This window comes from Pristis pectinata, chromosome 2, assembly GCF_009764475.1.
Source record: "Pristis pectinata isolate sPriPec2 chromosome 2, sPriPec2.1.pri, whole genome shotgun sequence".
Lineage (NCBI taxonomy): Eukaryota > Metazoa > Chordata > Chondrichthyes > Rhinopristiformes > Pristidae > Pristis > Pristis pectinata.
Genome location: NC_067406.1, coordinates 3410909 through 3431502, shown reverse-complemented (window position 1 = coordinate 3431502; position 20594 = coordinate 3410909). Strand labels below are relative to the sequence as shown.

General features: G+C 47.8%; 1 protein-coding gene across 2 annotated transcripts in view; it reads right to left on the bottom strand.

Annotated features, from left to right (window-relative positions):
- The window catches only part of LOC127583102 (hematopoietically-expressed homeobox protein HHEX-like), a 60089-nt gene extending 41125 nt beyond the window's left edge, over positions 1-18964 (bottom strand). For both annotated transcript variants that reach the window (XM_052038859.1, XM_052038866.1), the window contains exon 1: positions 18600-18964. In XM_052038859.1, coding sequence (XP_051894819.1) covers positions 18600-18903 — 304 coding nt within the window. In that variant the 5' untranslated portion in view covers positions 18904-18964. The remainder of the gene's footprint in view (positions 1-18599) is intronic.
- Positions 18965-20594: the final 1630 nt, after the last annotated feature.

The window sequence follows — 20594 nt, the reverse complement described above, 5'->3', positions numbered from 1 at the left end:
ACATCTCCTCCTCGCTGACAATCAACACAGGTACATCTCAAGGATGTGTGCTTAGCCCACTACTCTACTCTCTCTACACTCATGACTGTGGCTAAGCACAGTTCAAACGCCATCTATAAATTCACCAATGACACCACTGTTGTTGACAGAATCTCAGATGGCGACGAGGAGGCGTACAGGAGTGAGATAGATCGGCTGGTTGAGTGGTGTCACAACAACAACCTCACACTCAATGCCAGCAAGACCAAGGAACTGATTGTGGACTTCAGGAAGGGGAAGTCGGGAGAACACACACCAGTCCTCATTGAGGGGTCAGCGGTGGAAAGGGTGAGCAGCTTCAAGTTCCTGGGCATCAACATCTCAGAGGATCTATCCTGGGCCCAACACATTGATGCAATCACAAAGAAGGCACACCAGCGGCTCTACTTTGTTAGGAGTTTGAGGAGATTTGGTATGTCACCAAAGACTCTTACAAATTTCTATCAATGTACGGTGGAGAGCATTCTGACTGGTTGCATCACTACCTGGTACGGAGGCTCCAATGCACAGGATCGTAAGAGGCTGCAGAGGGTTGTAGACTCAGCCAGCTCCATCAAGGGCACGACCCTCCCCACCATCGAGGACATCTTCAAGAGGCGGTGCCTCAAGAAGGCGGCATCCATCACTAAGAACACTCATCACCCGGGACACGCCCTCTTCTCATTACTACCATTGGGGAGGAGGTACAGGAGCCTGAAGACCCACACTCAACGATTCAGGAACAGCTTCTTCCCCTCCGCCATCAGATTTCTGAATGGTCCATGAACCCATGAACACTACATCATTATTCCCCTTTTGTACTGTTTATTTATATTTGCAACTTATAGTAAATTTTATGTCTTTGTGTCTTGCACTGTACTGCTGCCACAAAACAACAGATTTCACGACATATGTCAGTGATAATAAACCTGATTCTGATTCATTTAACTGCTAGTATAATTAGTTTGGCACAATATCACACTGTTCTGTGTTCCATTTACTTTAATAGCCTGGAGGAACGAAACTAGTTTGCCGATGATACAAAAATATATGGAAGATGTGGTGAAGTCTTTGTGATTCTGCAATGGGATGCAGGTAGATCGAGTGATTGGATGAAAACCTGGCAAATGGAGTCTAGTGTGGGGAAGTGTGAGGTCATGCACGTCAGTAAGAGACAGTTCAGAGTGAGTGAAGTTCAGAGGGATCTAGGTGTGAATCCAAAAAAAGTTGGCAGGTAGGTCCAACAAGTAGTTAGGGAGACAAATGGTATGTTGACCTTTATTGTGAAGGGACTGGAGTTTAAGAATAGGGAGGTTTTCTCGCAGTTATATTGGTATTGGTTTATATTGTCACATGTCGCTGATACGATAGGGTCTTTCAAGAGACTGTTAGATCGGTATATGGAGCTGAGTAAAATAGAGGGCTATGGGTAAGCCTAGTAATTTCTAGGGTAGGGACATGTTCGGCACAGCTTTGTGGGCCGAAGGGCCTGAATTGTGCTGTAATTGTTCTATGTTTTATGCTCTATGTTCTGAGATACAGTGAAAAGCCTTTGTCTGCATGCCATCCATACAGATCATGCCATACGTAAATGCATCAAGGTAGTAAAAAGAAAAAACAAAATGCAGAATACAGTGGAGACACTATTTATACCAGCTGTCTATTTCCCTCCATAGATGCTGCCTGATCAGCTGAGTTTCTCCAGCAATTTGTGTGTTGCATGCAGAATATAGTGTTACAGTTACAGAGAAAGTGCAGTGCAGGCAGACAAATGAAGTGCAAGGGCCACGATGGTGTAGATTGGGAGATCAGGGTTGTGGTCCACACTTGGAATACTGTGCATAGTTTTACCTAAAAAAGAATATTCTGGTTGAAACTCTCTTGAGAAACAAAGGACTGCAGATGCTGGGATCTAGATGAAAAACTCTCTGATGCTGGAGGAACTCAGCAGGCCAGGCAGCATCCGTGGAGAAAAGCAGGTGGTCAACGTTTCGGGTCAGGACCCTTCTTCAGGACTGAAGATAGGAAAAGGGGAAGCCTGATATATAGGAGGGAAAAGCAGAGCAGTGATAGGTGGACAAAAGAGGGGAGGTGGGGTAGGCACAGGGTGGTGATCGGTAGATGCAGGTGAGAGATAGTGATAGGCAGGTGCGGGGGAGGAGGGGAGAGCAGATCCACCGGGGGATGGGTCAAAGGTAAGGAGAGAAAGCGGAATAAAAAGGTAGAAAAAAGAGATAGACTAGGAAAGGGAAGAAGAGAAGCATGGTGGTGGGGGGGTGGAAGTTGTGGGGAAAGGGGGGTGGGGATTACTTAAAGTGGGAGAATTCAACGTACATGAAACCTGGCACCCTTGGGACTTAACTGGTGCCGGACCACAGACGATCTGGACCACAGAAATTGTTCCCGACCATCTTCCTCTGAGCGGAAGAACTCTTCTTTTTAAATACAGTTCCGAGAACTGTCTATAGCATGAAGTTTTTGTAACTTGGAAACACTGTTTGCTGAGATCACAAAAGTTGCACTGATAGGTTAATTAGCTACAGGTTAGCTACAGATCTTGATTAATTTTAAATTTTAGTGACATTTTTGTTAGATTTAGTTAATTAGAACAGATCTGAGCTGCAGATTCAAAATAAGTTTTCCAAATGTCATTATATCGTATGGAACTAATTTTTCTTGTACAATAAGATGGGCTCCTGACCTCACAATCTACCTCATCATGGCCTTGCACCTTATTGTCTGCCTGCACTGCACTTTCTCTGTAACTGTAACACTTTATTCTGCATTCTGTTTCCCTTCTAATACCTCGATGTACTGATGTGATGAAATGATCTGTATGGTTGGCATGCAAAACACAGTTTTTGGCTCCACTCTAGGACTTCCAGGACCAAACAGACACAGCCACTTGCCTGCAAGACCCCACCCACCCCGGACATTCTCTCTTCTCCCCCCTCCCATCAGGCAGAAGATACAAAAGCCTGAAAGCACGTACCACCAGGCTCAAGGTCGGCTTCTATCCCACTGTTATAAGACTAGGGAATGGTTCCCTACTACAATAACATGCACTTGACCTCACAGTCTACCTCGTTATGACCTGTCACCTTATTGTCTGTCTGCACTGCACTTTCCCTGTAGCTGTGACACTTTATTCTGCATTTTGTATTGTTTTACCCTGTACTACCTCAATGCACTGTGTAATGAATTGATCTGTATGAACGGTGTGCAAGACAAGTTTTTCACTGTACCTCATTACAAGTGACAATAATAAACCAATACCAATTCCAATTCCAAATTATGAGAGGCAAAATTGGGTAGATGATAGGAAACTTTTCCCCATAACAAAGGTGTCAAAAACTGGAGGTTCAGGGAGGATCTGAGGGTTTTTTCTTTCACCCAGAGGGTCATTGGAATCTGGAACACACCACCTGTGGAGGTGATGGAGGCAGAGACTCTCACAACATTTAAGAAGTTTCTAAACAAGTACTTGAATCGCCCAGCCGGACAAGACTACAGACCAAGTGTTGGTAAATGGGATGAGTATAGATGGGTACTGGATGGTCATACAACTATGTGATATAGGAGCAGAATTAGGCCATTCGACCCATCGAATCTGCTCCACCATTCAATCATGGCTGAGTTTTTTTCAACCCCATTCTCCCGCCTTCCCCCTGTATCCCTTAATGTCCTTGCCAATCAAGGACATCTCAATCTCTGTCTTAAATACACCCAATGACTTGGCCTCCACGCCTCTCTGTGGCGATGGATTCCACAGGTTCACCACCCTATGGCTGAATAAATTCCTCCTCATCTCAGTAATAGTGCGATACAGCAAGGATACAGGCCCTTTGGCCCAACCAGTTAATGCCAACCCTGGTGCCCTCCCAGCTAGTCCCAATTCCCTGCGTTTGGCCCAAATCCCTCCAAGCCCCGCCCCTCCATGTACCTATCCAATTGCTTCTTAAGTGATGCTGTTGTACCTGCCTCACCCATTTCCTCTGGCAGCTCGTTCCATATACTCACCACCCTCTGCATGAAAAAGTTGTCCCTCAAGTCCCTTTTAAATCCCTCCCCTCTCACCCTAAACCTGTGCCCCCTAGTTTCGGACTTCCCTACCCTGGGGAAAAGACTGTCACCGTCCATCTTATCGATGCCTCTCATAATTTTAAACACTTCTATAAGGTTGCCCCTCATTTTCCTACGTTCCAACGAATAAAGACCTAGCCTGGCCAACCTCTCCCTATAACTGTTTAACTATGTCTTTTCTATAACAGGGCAGCCAAACTGTACACAAGTGCGGCCTCACCAACTACTTATACAACTGCAACATAACGTCTCATCTCCTGTACCGAATGCCCTGACTGATGAAGGCAGCGTACTAAACACCTTTGTCACCACCTTGTCTACCTGTGATGCAGTTTCGATGAGCTATGCATGTACTCCTCGGTCCCTCTGTTCCACTACACTCCCTGGTGTCCTACCATTGATAGTATAAGTCCTACGCTGGTTTGACTTTCTAAAATGCATCACCTCACACTTAATTGTATTAAGATCCATTTGCCACTCCTCAGCCAACTTCACTAACTGATTAAGATCCCCCTGTAATCTACGATAACCTTCTTCACTGTCAATAACACCTCCTAATTTCATGTCATCCACAAACTTACTGATCAAGCCTTATGCATTTGCGTCCAAATCGTTTATATAAATAACGACGAATGAGGGTCCCAACGCCGACCCCTGCGACACACCACTAGTCACTGGCCTCCATTCCAAGAAACAACCTTCAACCACCACCCTCTGCTTCCCACCTCTGAGCAATTTTGAATCCACCTAAAGGGACTTAATGGTCTTGAAGGGATGTCCCTTTACTCTGAGGCTGTGCCTCAGATCCTAGACTCTCCCACTGATGGAAACATTCTCTCCACATCCACTCTATCCAGGCCTTTCAGTATCCAGTAGATTTCAATGAGATCCCCTCTCATCCTTCTGAAGTCCATTGAGTACAGTCCCAGAAATATCGAACGCTCCTCATAGGTTATGCCTTTCATTCCATGGACATGATGGGCTGAAGAGCCTGTTTCTGTGCCTATGCCTCTTATGAATGGTATTAGCATCAGATCAGTGTAAATGGGTGCTTAATGGTTACCATGGAGTTCATGGGCTGAAAGGCCTTTTTCTGTGCTTTATGATTCTATGACCCAAGAAATATTGAGGCTCTGGTTAAGAAAAAGAGGGAGACATACATTGCGCATGAGCAATTGGGAACTAGTGAATCTCTTGATGACTGCAAGAAGTGTAGGAGTGCACTTAAGAGAGAAGTTAGGAAGGTTTTTTTTCCCCAGGGAGGGGGTGCTAAAAACAAGAGGGCATAGGTTTGAGATCAGAGGCGAGAGATTTAAAAGGGACATCAGGGGCAGCTTCTTCACACAAAGGGTGGAGCGTATTTGGAATGAGCTGCCAGAAATAGTGGTTGAGGCGGGCACATTAGCAACGTTTAAAAGCCATCTAGATAAGTCCATGGATAGGAGAGGTTTAGAGGGCCCTGGGCCAAACGTGGGCAGATGGGAATAACTCGCTGGGCAACACAGTCAGCATGGACCATTTAGGCTGAAGGGCCTGCTTCCGTGCTGTATGACTCTGTGACTCATCACCAGCATTGACCAGTTATCTACTTGACAATTTGAATGACTTGCATCTGATCTGTGACTGCAAATTGAAAACAACTTATTGACTGTGAAATCATTGCAGTGTGAAAACATGCTATATATTCTTCCTTTTCTTTAGTTTGGCCACAGTTAGAATCCTGGCTGCAGCTCTGAGCTCTTCACTGCATGATATCGACAGCCTACGAACGCAACGAACAACGCAATCCACCCTCCACACATGACCTGTCACCTCATGCCAGATCGCCTATACTCCTGACAAAAAGCTAGCACCTCACGTTTCAGATTAGCCATTGATCAGAGGGCTGGCTGTGTGAGCTTCTGCAGCCTCTGCACTTGGAAACTGGGCAGGGAAGGGACGCGAGTCTCTGGGATTGTCTTCACTAGAGCGGGGAAAGCTGAGAGCTGATTTGAAAGAAGTTATAATGATCAGGAACATTGAAAGGGGGATCATGACACTTGTTGGGGATGCAAGGGATAGGGGTTCATCAGCTTCAGAGCAGTCAATCAACAGAGGCCAGTTGGGTTTTACCACAGGAAATGACTTGAAACAGATCATTGCAATTATAGTGGGAAATTAGATGAACATCAAAATTGGTTGGGTATGTGGGATTAGTTTGGTATTGCACTGGCTAAGAGGCAGGCTGGTAACAATGGGCAGAATGGCCTCCTTTGTGGTGTGAAGTTCTTAGATGTACAGATAACTTTGTGGTACATTTGGTGTGAAGGATAAACAAAGACTTCTCGCTTTTTGTAATGTTCCCTCTGGGGATGTGGTCTTTATCAATCGAAACAGTTCTCACTGCCCTTGGCTTCTACATAAATAACATTCAGTTGGGTTTTGATGCCAAACTATTGGCCCCAAGCTCAGTCCCACTTAGAACAGCACCCACTTCTTCAATGGCCAGAGCCCTCAACTGGTATTGGTAATGGTTTATGATGGTCACATGTCCCAAGATACATGTTTTGTGTGCCACCTAGGCAGATCATGCCTTACATAGTTACATCAAGGTAGCAAAAAGAAAACAGAATGCAGAATATAGCGTTGCAGTCACAGAGAAAATGCAGTGCAGGCAACTGCCCCGCTGGCATCTGGACCATAGTATTTCCAAAAGGGATGGTCTCACAAACATACAAACACATGAGCATGCAAACACACCTGAAGTTACGAGCACACAAACTTGCACAAGCATGGACAGATGTACAAACACATGAATTAGAAGCAGGGGTTCTTGGAACATAGGAGAATGAGGGGCGACCTTACAGAAGTGTTTAAGGCATAGATAAGGTGGACAGTAACAGTATTTTCCCCAGGGTAGGGGAGTCCAAAACTGGGGGGCATAGGTTTAGGGTGAGAGGGGAAAGGTTTAAAAGAGACCTGAGGGGCAACTTTTTCACGCAGAGGGTGGTGGGTATATGGAACGAGCTGCCAGAGGAAGTGGGTGAGGCAGGTACAACAGTGTCATTTAAGAAGCACTTGGATAGGTACATGGAGGGGTGGGGCTTGGAGGGATATGGGCCAAATGCAGGACATTGGGACTAGATGGGTGGGCATCGTGGTCAGCATGGACTGGTTGGGCCGAAGGGCCTGTATCTGTGCTGTATTGCTCTATGACTCTATGAGTACGTACACTTCCATTAAATACCGCCCAGAATACCTTTTTGCCCGGTAGCACTACTGAGGGGACCTGAGGGGCAACTTCTTCACGCAGAGGGTGGTGCATATATGGAATGAGTTGCCAGAGGAAGTGCTTGAGGCAGGTACAATAACGATACTTAAAAGACATTTGAACAAGTTCATGGATAGGAGGGGTTTAGACGGATAGGGGCCAAACATGGGCAAATGGGACTAGCTTGGTGGACAAGCTGGGCTGAAGGGCCTATTTCCGTGCTGTATATGACTCTATGAGGTCTCTACATCCAAATGAGAAGGAAGATTGAACCTGGGTGTAAAGACATAAAGCAGAGTGTCACACAGTACAGAAACAGGCCCTTCAGCCCACTAAATCTGTGATAGCCATCGTATATATTTCCATTAATCCCAATTTTTTCTCCCCACATTCCCATTAATTCTTCCCAGATTCTGCCACTCAACTACACACCAGGGGCAATTTACAGCGGCCAATTAACCTACCAACTGACAGGTCTTTGGGATGTGGGAGGAAACCGGGAGCACCCGGGGGAAACCCATGCGGTCACAGGGAGAACCTGCAAACTCCACACAGACTCCACACCGAACCCGGGTCTCTGGAGCTGTGAGGAAGCAGTTCTACCATTTGTGGCACTGTGTTTAATGTCTGATCCCAGAGACTACCCCTCATTTTCTGGAGCTCATCACTCAGAATGGGAGAATCCAGTACCAGGGAGTTACTGCTGGAAGGTAAGGGGTCTTCCATCCGAGGTAAAACATTCCTCCCACAGGGCCGTCTTTGAACTCTCTTCTTCAAAGAGCAGTGGAAGAGAAGTCTTTGGACAATTTTAATGCAGAGGTAGATAAATAAGACCTTCAGATATAGGAGCAGAATCAGGCCATTCGGCCCATCGAGTCTGCTCCGCCATTCAATCATGGCTGATTCTATTTTTCAACCCCCTTCTCCCCGACACCCTTAACCCCCCTACCAATCAAGAACCTATCAACCTCTGTCTTAAATACACCCAATAACTTGGCCTCCAAAGTCTTCATGGCAACAAAATCCACAGATTCACTACCCTCTGGCTGAAGAAAAAAATCTCAGTTCCAAAGGGACATCCCTTTATTCTGAGGCTGTGCCCTCGGATCCTAGACTCTCCCACTGATGGAAACATCCTCTCCACGTCCACTCTATCCAGGCCTTTCAGTGTTCGGTAGATTTCAATGAGATCCTCCCTCATCCTTCTGAAGTCCATCGAGTGCAGGCCCAGAGCTATCAAACACTCCTCATATGTTAAGCCTTCCACTCCCAGAATCATTCCTGTGAACCTCCTCCAGACCGTCTCCAGAGCCATAACAACCTTTCTTAGATACGGGGCCTTAACTTGATACAATAAGCAAAGGGGGGCTCGCAAATAACTACCTTGAGAAGAGCTAAATGGCCTCCTCCTGTTGTAACAAGCTCGAGGGGCTGAATGGCCTTTCCTGCTAAGTGTAGCATCCTGGAGGGGCCGAGGGGTCTCTTCTTCTTCCAGAGCAGGACACAGTCTGAAGGCAGCCAAATAGGACGAATGTAGATGGGCAATAAAGGTCAGCATAGACATGGTGGGCCAAAGGGCCCATTTCAATGCTGTACATCTCCATGATTTGTACATGGTTCCCTAAAAGTGGCATCACAGGTAGACAGGGTGGTGAAAAAAGGTTTTTGGCACACTGGCCTTCACTAATCAGGGGACTGACTACAGACGTTGGGATGTTATGTTGCAGTTATACAAGATGTTGGTGAGGTCACACCTGGAATATTGTGTTCAGTTTTGGTCACCCTGCCATAGGAAAGATGCCATTAAGCTGGACAGAGTGCAGAGGAGATTTACATGGATTTTGCGGGGATTCGAGGGACTGAGTGATGGAAAGAGGTTGAGCAGGCTGGGATTTTTTTCATTGGAGCGCAAGAGAATGAGGTGAGATCTTAATGAAGTTTATAATATCATGAGGGGCATAGATAGGGTCAACACACACAGTCTTTTTCCCATGGTTGGGAAATCAAAAACTAGAGGGCATCGGTTTAAGGTGAGAGGGGAGAGATTTAATAGGAACCTGAGGGGCAACTTTTTCACCCAGAGAGTGGTCAGTATATGGAATGAGCTGCCAGAGGAAGTGGTCGAGGCAGGTACATTAACAACATTTAAAAGGCACTTGGACAGGTACATGGATAGGAGAGGTTTGGAGGGATATGGTCCAAATGTGGGCAAATGGGACTAGCTTAGATGGAGATCTTGGTCGGCATGGACCAGTTGGGCCGAAGGGCCTGTTTCTGTGCTGTATGACTCTATGACTCTGTGGCTTTATGACTGCAGAGTTTCCTAAGATGTGCACAAAATTCTGGAGGAACTCAACAGGTCAGGCAGCATCTATGGAGGGAAATAAACAGTTGACGTTTTGGATCAAGACCCTTCATCAGGGAGAGTTTATTTCCCTCCATAGATGCTACCTGACCTGCTGAGCTCCTCCAGCATTTTGTGTGTGTTGCTCCAGATTCCAGCATCAAGAATATAGAACATAGAACATTACAGCACAGGCCCTTTGGTCCACAATGTCGTGCTGACATTTTATCCTGCTCTAAGATCCATCTAACCCTTCTCTCCCACATAGCCCTCGGTTTCCCTATCATTCATGTGACTATCTAAGAGTCTCCTAAATGTCCCTAACGTATCTGCCCCCACAACCTCTGCCGGCAGTGCGTTCCACGCACCCACCACTCTCTGTGTAAAAATCTTATCACTGACATCCCCCTTATACCTTCCTCCGATCACCTTAAAATTATACCCCCTCGTGTTAGCCATTGTCGCCCGGGGAAAAAGTCTCTGACTGTCCACTCCATCTATGCCTCTTATCATCTTGTACACCTCTATCAAGTCACCTCTCATCCTCCTCTCCAAAGAGAAAAGCCCCAGCTCGCTCAACCTATCCTCATAAGACAGAACCTCTTGTGCGTCAGGGTCTTCTAAAAAGCCAGTTTGCTCCCCAGTGCACCTCCACACCTTGTTTCCCACCCTCGGCATGTTCACTGCTGCCCCCACCACTTTCACCTGCAACGTCCATTAACAGAGCAGTTACCCAAATCATACCAGATCACAGAAGGAGTATGCAGCTTGCCTCTGCCTGTGATCACTGTTGCAAATTAGTTCCTCTTTTCCATGCTAACCACACTAGCCTCAAACGACACCATATTGCTATAATTGCTTATATACTGCCCTGTAACAAGGAAATGTGTTCCTATCAAGCCTTGGCAGCTAGTTACCCATGTTCAAACACTTCCTGTGCATTGAAAACATTGACAATTGCTGTTATATAAATATATTATCTTCATTAAAAAATCATGATCAACAGGAAGAATATTCAAAGCTACATTTTTAAAATAGTCTTGAGAAAATAAATCAAATTTTGCAAAAGCTGAGCTTTATTTTAACAGAGGAAAGCCAGTTGCCATTGTAAGTAAAGCCGGGGGGGGGGGGGGGGGGGGGGGGAGGGGGGTGGTGTGTAAGTATTGTCAGTTACTATTGAGACACACGCAAACCATCAAATTACACCCTGCTCGGAGGGAAAGGGGAACCAGGCACTACTCTCGGGGGTGGGTGGATCCTGGGGGTTTTAAGTACAGAGCTGGAACATTGCTGAGGTCTGCTGCAATTGATGTCACAGCATAGAGACAGGCCCTTCAGCCCAATTCGTCCCTGCTGACCTGCTCCTGTCCCATTTGCCTGTGTATGGCCCATTTATCTTAAATAAATATCCTATCCATGAACCTGTCCAAATGTCTTTGTTGTACCCACCTCTACAACTTCCTCTGGCAGCTCTTTCCATATACCCACCACTCTCTGAGTGAAAAACTTGCCCCTCAGATCCCTTTTAAATCTTTCCCCTCTCACTTTAAACCCATGCCCTCTAATTTTAGACTCCCCGACCCTGGGAAAAAAAGATTGTGACCAACCACCTTATCAACACCCCTCAAGGTTCGATAAACCTCTATAAGGTCACCCCTCAGCCTCCTTCGCTCCAGGGAAAAATGCTTGGAGCGAAGAAGCCTATCCTGTCTCTCCTTATAACTCAAGCCCTCCAATCCCAGTTACATTCTTGTGAATTTTTTCTGCACCCTCTCCAGCTTAAGGACATCCTTCCTGTAGCTGGGCGACCAGAACTGCACACAGTGCTCCAAGTGTGGTCGCACCAATGACTTGTCCCAACTCCTGTACTCAATATCCTATGTCCTCCATCCAGCCAATGGAGTTGACTGCTGCGTGCCAGGGATCCTCCCATGCTAACAGGTTACTTAGTATGGCACAGAAGAGAAGCCATTCGGCACATTGATTCCATGGCATCCCAAAGACATGCAGGTGGTTAATTTGCTGCTGTAAATTGTCCCTAATGTGCAGGTGAGGGGTAAAACAATCCATGGGGAATTAATGGGAAGGTGAGAAAGAATGTTGCAAGGATGCAGGGAATAAGGCGCAGGGGAATGAGACTGAAGGGATCATTCTGCTGGGAGTTGCAGGAGGAAACCGAAGCACCCTGGGGACACCCGCACGGTCACAGGGAGAACATGCAAACTCCACACAGACAGCGCCAGGGGTCAGGGTCGAACCCGGGTCTCTGGAGCTGTGAGGTACCAGCACTACTGGCTAAAATTATGAGAGGCATAGATAAGGTAGAGAGCCAGAACCAATTCTCCAGGGTGAAAACATCGAATAATGGAGGGCATAGCTTTAAGGTGAGAGGGGGTAAGTTTAAAGGAGATGTGCGGGGCAAGTTTTTTTGACACACAGAGTAATGGGTGCCTGGAACAGACTGCTGGGGTGCTGGTAGACGCAGATACAATCGTGATGTTTGAGGATGTTAGTTAGACTCATGAATATGCATGTAATGGAGGGATATGGATCATGTGCAGGCAGAAGGAATTAGTTTAATTTGGCATCGTGCTCAGCACAGATATCATGGGCTGAAGGGCCTGTTCCTGTGCTGTACTGTTCAATGTTCCATGTTCTATGTTCTAGCTGCACCACCCACACTTCAGGGGCTGTTTAGGGTGCTGTATTTATGCTTACACTGTGAGCTAGAGGCATCAGTGACATGAAGTGCCCATCCCTTGTTCTGCTCAGTTTGATACGTCCAGAGGACGAGGTTGGGAAGTTCACCCAGCCAGTTGGGCAAGATGGATTCAGGTATGGGCCCAAACTCAGTAAGAATGGAGATCTCCTACCCTGAAGGATGTACAAATCAGGAGCTGGAGAAGGCCACTCGGCCCCACGAGCCTGCCTTGCTATTCGATAAGATGATGGCCAATCAGGTTGTAACCTCAGGTCCATGTTCCCATCAATTCACATCCATCCCTGGTAACCTTTCACCCCCTTGCTTTCCAAGGATGTACCCAGCTTTCTCTTAATTGGTTCATTACTGTCACGTGTACCGAGGTACGGCAAAAATCTTTGTTTTATATACCATCCATACAGATCATTTCATCGCATCAGTAGATTGAGGCAGTACAAGGGAAAACAATAACAGAATGCAGAATAAAGTGTTACAGTTACAGAGAAAGTGCAGCGCAGGCAGACAATAAGGTGCAAGGGCAAAACAAGGTAGATTGTGAAGTCAAGAGTCCATCTTATCGTACTAGGGGACCGTTTAATAGTCTTATAACAGAGGAGAGAAGCTGTCCTTGAGCCTGGTAGTACGTGCTTTCAGGCTTTTGTATCTTCTGCCCGATGGGAGGGGGGGTGGAGAGGATGTCCAGGATGGGTAGGGTCTTTGATTATGTCGGCTGCTTTACCGAGGCAGAGAGAAGGGTAGATGGAGGGGAGGCTGGTTTCTGTGACGAGCTGAGCTATGTTGATTCTCCCACAAGAGGAACTGTTCTCTTCACATCGACCCTGTCAAGGTCCCTCAGGAGGCGATGAAGCAGATTTTTGTGCCAATCTGACAGCATTTCATTCACTGACCTCATCACTTTACCTTCAGACTTTGAAGTTCAAACTGGGGAATTTGAACTTAATGAGAAGCTCCGTGTGTGGAAACAGGTTCGGGTAAATTCTGGAGCTCGGGGCCCAGGCAGCTGAAGGCATGGTCATCAATGGCAGAGGAATGGGAACTGAGCAGGAACGAGGAGCTGGAAATGGAGGGGAGCAGGGATCTAAGGGGGCACCTATGGAGATGGGGAAGACATGGAGAGGTTTGGAAATAAGGGAGGGCAAACCAGGACGCTGCCTGGATTAGAGGGCATGTGCTATAAGGAGAGATTGACAAACTTGAGTTGTTTTCTCTGGAGCATCAGAGGCAGAGGAGAGACCTGAGTCTTAGTTTATAAAATTATGAGAGGCATAGATTGAGTAGACAGCCGGTATCTTTTTCCAGGGTCAAAATGTCTAATACCAGAGGACATGCATTTAAGGTGAGAGGGGGAAAGTTCAAAGGAGATGTGCGGGGCAAGTTTTTTTTACACAGAGAATGGTGGGTGCCTGGAATGCACTGCCAGGGGTGGTGGTGGAGGCAGATAGGATAGAGGTGTTTAAGAGGCTCTTAGATAGGGACATGAATGAGCAGAGAGTAGAGGGATATGGACCGTGTGCAGGCAGAAGAGATTAGGTGCCATTAGCTTGATTAGTTCAGTACAACCTCATTGGCCAAAAGGCCTGTTCCTGTGCTGTACTGTTCGATGTTCTATGGTTCAAATCCGGCCACTGTCTGTAAGGAGTTTGTACATTCTCCCCCGTGACTGCGTGGGTTTCCTCCGGGTGCTCCAGTTTCCGCCCACGTTCCAAAGACGTACAAACGGTTAGGAAGTTGTGGGCATGCTATGCATTTCACTGTGTGTTTCGATGTACGTGTGACTAATAAAGAAATCTTATCTTAAATCTAAATTAAAATAGATCAGACAGCTGAAGGCTTCCAATGGTGGAATGATTAAAATAGGGGGTGATCTAGAATTGGACGAACCCAAAGATCACAGAGGTGGGACAAGGGATTTGGAAAAACTTTCAATGATTTCATAACTGCTCCACTGGAAGCCAGGGAGGGTTATCCAGGTGTGCAGGACACTGGGTGAAAGGACAGAGGCACTCATGCAACAACTGCCTCAGACTCTAGAGGCGGGTTACCCCCGAGACAGCCCAATTCTGATACCTCAGGTTGTTTTTAACATAGAGAAATTAGAAATTTTGAACTGTAACACAAATAACACAGGAAATGCAATACTTAGCGCTGAAAGTAAAGCAAACAGATGAATTGAAAGAGCAGAGCAGCTTTCGAGAATTCAAGATAAGCAATTGGTGTCAAAACTATTGGCGCTGTTAACAACCATACTATAAAAGTAGTATTAGTTATACTAATTACACAAACCTTGTTGAATTGAAGAAGGATATAGTACTGGAGATTATTTAGTCCTTGTTTCATCTTGTGGAATCCTTCAATTAATCCACTTTCCTCCTTTAAGAGCAGTCTTTTGTCCTTTTTAAACTATTTATACTATTCCCTTCTAAAAGTTTTAATCATCCTTTCTATTATTTTTCTGCCCGATTTGATACACTTAATATAAAAATAGGTTTGAACACAAGAAAATAGGAGCAGGAGTAGGCTACTCGACCCCTCAAGTCTGTCGCACGGTCAATGTGATTATGGTTGATCTGCCCCAAGCCTCATCTCCTCTTCTGTGCCAGTTCCCCATAACCTTCAATTCCCTGATCATACGAAAATGTATTTACCTCCTCTTTAAGTATCTCAAATGATCCCAGCCTCCCCTCCATTCATTCCACCTATACTTCTCGCTGCCTCGGTAAAGCAGCCAGCATAATCGAGGGCCCCTCCCATCCCAGACATTCTCTCTTCTCCTCCCTCCCATCGGGCAGAAGGTACAAAAGCCTGAAGGCACATCGCACCAGGCTCAAGGACAGCTTCTGTTATCAGACTCTTGACTGGACTTCTCAAATGCTAAAAGATGAGCTCTTGATCTCCCAATCTACCCCGTCATGGCCCTTGCACTTACTGCACTTTCTCTGTGACTGCAACACATTCTGTTTTCCTTTTGTACTATAGAACATAGAACAGTACAGCACAGAACAAACCCTTCGGCCCACAATGTTGTGCCGACATAGCTAATCCCTCCGACCTACAGAATGCCCATATCCTTCTATTTTCCTCTCATTCATGTGCCCATCCAAGCCCCTCTTAAAAGCCCCCAATGAATTTGCCTCCACCACCCTATCAGGCAACACATTCCAGGCATCCACCCCTCTCTCAGTAAAAAACGTACCCCTCAAGTCTGTTCTGAACCTAACCCCTCTCCTCTTTAATGCATGCTCTCTGGTATTGGATCACTTAATAATGGAAAAAAGATATTGCTTGTCCACCCTATGCCCCTCATAATTTTATACATTTCTGCTGGATGGTACACAAAACAAAAGCTTGATGTGCACCACGGCCAGCATTGGACTAGACAGACTGAAGGGCCTGTTTCTCTAATCATAGATCATAGAATCATAGAACAACACAGCACAATACGGACCCTTCAGCCCACCATGATGTGCCAACCTTTAAACCACGCCGAAGACTATCTAACCCCTTCCTCCCACATATCCCTCGATTTTAAATTTCTCCAGATGCTTATCTAACAATCTCTTGAACTTGACCAACATATCAGCCTCCACCACCACCCCAGGCAGCGCATTCCATGCACCAACCACTCTCTGGGTGAAAAACCTCCCCCTGATATCTCCCTTGAACTTCCCACCCATTACCTTAAAGCCATGCCCTCTTGTATTGAGCATTGGTGCCCTGGGAAAGAGGCGCTGGCTGTCCACTCTATCTATTCCTCTTCATATTTTGTACACTTCCATCAAGTCTCCCCTCATCCTCCTTCCCTCCAAAAAGTAAAGCCCTAGCTCCCTTATCTCTCCTCATAATCCATACTCTCCAATCCAGGAAGAGCCTAGTAAATCTCCTCTGTGCCCTTTCCAACGCTTCCACATCCTTCCTATAATGAGGTGACCAGAACTGGACACAGTACTCTAAGTGTGGTCTAACCAGAGTTTTGTAAAGCTGCATCATTACCTCGCGGCTCTTAAACTCGATCCCACGACTTATGAAAGCTAACATCCTATAAGTTTTCTTAATTACCCAACCACCTGTGAGGCAACCTTCAGTGATCTGTGGATATGAACACCCAGATCCCTCTGCTCCTCCACACTGCCCAGAATCCTGCCATTTACTTTGTACTCTGCCTTGGAGTTTGTCTTTCCAAAGTGTACCACCTCACACTTCTCTGGATTGAACTCCATCTGCCACTTCTCAGCCCAGCTCTGCAGGCTTTGACAGCCCTCCACACTATCCACAACACCACCGACCTTTGTGTCATCTGCAAACTTGCTAACCCACCCTTCTACCCCCTCATCCAAGTCATTAATAAATATCACGAAAAGTAGAGGTCCCAGAACCGATCCTTGTGGGATCATTCTGTGCTCTATAACTCTATAGAAGGGTTGGGACCAAGTGCTGGTAAATGGGATTTGTACATGATGGTCGGCATGGACACGATGGGCCAAAGGGCCTGTGTCATGAGATTATGGTAGTGTCCTGATCACCATTCCCCAAACCCCGAGCACAGTGGTCAGCATAGACTGGCTGGGCCGAAGGGCCTGTACCCGCGCTGTATTGCTCACTGACTAAATGTGATTACTTTGATTGCCGGGAGCTGGTGTCTCTCGCTACCCACTGGGGTTTCATCGTCAAACCCAGGCCAGGCTAAAGATCAGGAAGGGCGGTGGGAGTGGGAAACGGTACCCCGGAGACCTGCACTGGAGGGACACAAGTACAGGAGGGTGCAGGGAGAGCACGCCCTTTTGCAGGGCTGAACTGACAGAATGTTGACATCTGTCCCCTGGAGAAAGTGGAACCCCACACTCAACATTCACCGAGACCTTCTCGCATTATTATTTGGTCTGAATTGCTTTCCTTTCTTTCTGTTGACAATGCACAAGTGTGCCAGAATGTTCGACACCTGCACTTTTCTCACTGCGATTGTCATTTACTCTCACTGATTTCCAGCCCGGAGTTCCCCAGCTCCCTGCCCCAATGCCCCCAGATCCCCGCCCCACTGCCCCCAGATCCCCTTGTCCCACTGCCCCCAGATCTCCCTGTCCCCAGATCTCCATCCCACTGCCCCAGATCTCCCTGCCCCACTGCCCAGATCTCTGTCCCACTGCCCCCAGATCTCCCCTCCCCACTGCCCCCAGATCTCCGTCCCACTGCCCCAGATCCCCCTCCCCACTGCCCCAGATCTCTGTCCCACTGCCCCCAGATCTCCCCTCCCCACTGCCCCCAGATCTCCGTCCCACTGCCCCCAGATCTCCCCTCCCCACTGCCCCCAGATCTCCGTCCCACTGCCCCAGATCTCCCTGTCCCACTGCCCCAGATCTCTGTCCCACTGCCCCCAGATCCCCCTCCCCACTGCCCCAGATCTCCGTCCCACTGCCCCAGATCTCCGTCCCACTGCCCAGATCTCCGTCCCACTGCCCCAGATCTCCGTCCCACTGCCCAGATCTCCGTCCCACTGCCCCCGATCCCGCTTCTCAGCAGGACTCCTCTCTCTGCAGTTCAGGGCTCCTGCGCCACCGTTTCATTGCTCGTTGCTCACTCTCCCTCGCTCTCCGATTTCCAACGTATCTCTACCTACCACTCCCATTAGTAATTCATTTTGCTTATTTTTGTCATTTTTTTTCTTTTCATTTCATTCTATTCCTTGTATTTTCTTCCATTTTTGATTTCCCTCCTCTCTACCTCCCCCCCACTCTCCCCCCTCCTCTCCCCTCCCCTCCTCTCCCCTCCCCTTCCCCTCCCACTCTCTCTACCTCTCCCCTTCTCTCATCCCCTTTTATCTCCTGCCTTCCTTTCCCCCTCCCCTTCTCCCTCCTCCCCTCTCTCCCTCCTCCTCCCCTCTCCCTCTACCCCTCCCTCCCCCCTTTCACCCCCTTTCTTACTCCTCGTCACCTCCCTCTCTCCCCCTTTTCCCTCCCCATTTCCCTCCCTCTCTCCCCTCCCATCTCCTCCTCTCCCGCCCATTCACCCTCTCTTACTACCCCTGGCTCTCCCCTCCATGTCCTCCTCCCTCTGTGACCCCTCTCCCCCCCTTTTCCCTCGCCTTTTCTCCCTCCCTCCTTTGCCATCCCCCCTCCCATCTCGCCCCCTCCCTCTCTAACCCTCTCCCCCTCCCTCCCTCCCTCGCCCCCCTCTCAGTGCCCCCCTACCTTGTGCCAGGGGTCTGTAGATGTGATGCCGGAGCTCTCCAGGGGCCGGGCTGTCAGAGAAGACCGGAGTCCTGTACAAGCGCGGAGCCAGACCCGGGTACCCGGGGCTGATGTCCTGATAAAACCCGCTGCTGTAGCCGGGCGGCAAGGGCAGGAGAGGCGGCAGGGCGGCCGGGACAGCGGCGTGATTCTGTGACCCAGCGCGGTCCCGCCCCAGGATGTCCTCTATGTGGAACGGCGTGGGGTGGACGGGAGTGGGGGCGAACAGGGGGATCTCGGGGGCCCAGGGGCCGCGGAACTGCATCCCGATCTCCAGGATATAACTTCAGCCAGAAACAAAACCAACCAGGCGGCTGAGTGATGAGCGGCTGGACTCAGTTCCCTTCTCAGCGAACTGTGCAGACACCACACACTGGGCGGGAACTCTCACCCAAAGACATCAACAGAATTGGACCCAGTCCCCTACCAACCGAAACCACTGGGCTCTCACCCCAGGCGCACAAGTTTGCAGGAGCTCTCCAACTTTCTTCTGTCTTCAGTTTTTATTGCGGTGGGAGGGTGGTGGTACCAGTAGAACGTAAGACAGTACAGCACAGGGACGGGCTCACGACATCTGTGCTGACCATGATGCCAAATTAAACTGCACATGTGGAATTCAGCAGGTCAGGCAGAATCAGGATCAGGTTTATTATCACTGACATATGTGGTGAAGTTTGTTGTTTTGCGGTAACAGTACAGTGCAAAACATAACTGCGTTACAAAAATAAATAAATAGTGCAAAAGAGGAATAACCAGGTGGTGTTCAGGGGTTCACGGACTGTTCAGAAATCTGATGGCGGAGGGGAAGAAGCTGTCCCTGAATCGTTGAGTGTGGGTCTTCAGGCTCCTGTACCTCCTCCCCGATGGTAGTAACCTGAAGCATCTATGGAGGAAACTGGACAGTCTAGATGAAGGTTCTGGACTCAAACTGTTGACTGTCCATTTCACTCCATAGATGCTGCCTGACCCGCTGAGTTCCTCCAGCACTTTGTGTGTTGCTCCAAATTCCAGCATCTGCAATCTCTGGTGTCTCTAAACTGCACATCTGCCTGCACATGGTCCATATCCCTCCGTTCCCTGCCTGTTCATGCGTCTGTCTAAATGCCTCTTAAATTCTAAATTGTGCCTTGAGAAGGTCAGGGTGAACTGATGTTTTGAACCACTGTAGTCCTTCTGGGGAAGGTGCTCCCACAATACTGTCGGGGAGGGAGTTCCAGGGTTCAGACCCAGCGACGGTGAAGTATTTCCAAGAAGATGTATTTCCGTAATGATGTATTTCCAAGTCAGGATGGTGTGTGACTTGGAGGGAAACCCGTAGGTGGTGGTGTTCCCCTCTGGCCTCTGTCCTTGGCCTTGGTGGGCACCATGTTCAGCATGGATGAGATGGACCGAAGAGCCTGTTTCCGTGCTGTATGACTCTATGATCTTCTTGGTGGTAGATGTCCCGGACTTTGGGAGGAGCTGTCGGAGTAGCCTGGGCAAGCATTTTGTAGTTGGTGCACACTACAGTCATGGTGTGCTATAGGTTAGTGGAGAGTTAGCCAATCCTGATCCAAAGGTGGAATGGCTTTGGGATGTCACTAATTACTGCCACTAACCATTTGGAATAGTGGTGAAAAAACATTGAGTAAATGAAGCTTTCCTTGACATTTTTCCTGGATGTGGAGTGGGGATCTACCTCAAATGAATGCCAAATATTCCCAAAAAAAGCAGCATCACTGTGTGAGGTTCTTCTCAGCATTGTTTCCAAGTTGGAGTTGTTCTTGATAGAACATAAAATATAGAATGGTACAGCACAGGAACAGGCCCTTCAGCCCACAATATCTATGCTGAGCATGACCCCAAATTAAACTAACCCCTTCTACCTGTACATGATCCATATCCCTCCATTCCCTGCATATTCATGTGTCTGTCTAATAGCCTTTTAAATGCCACTATTGTACCTGCTTCCACCCC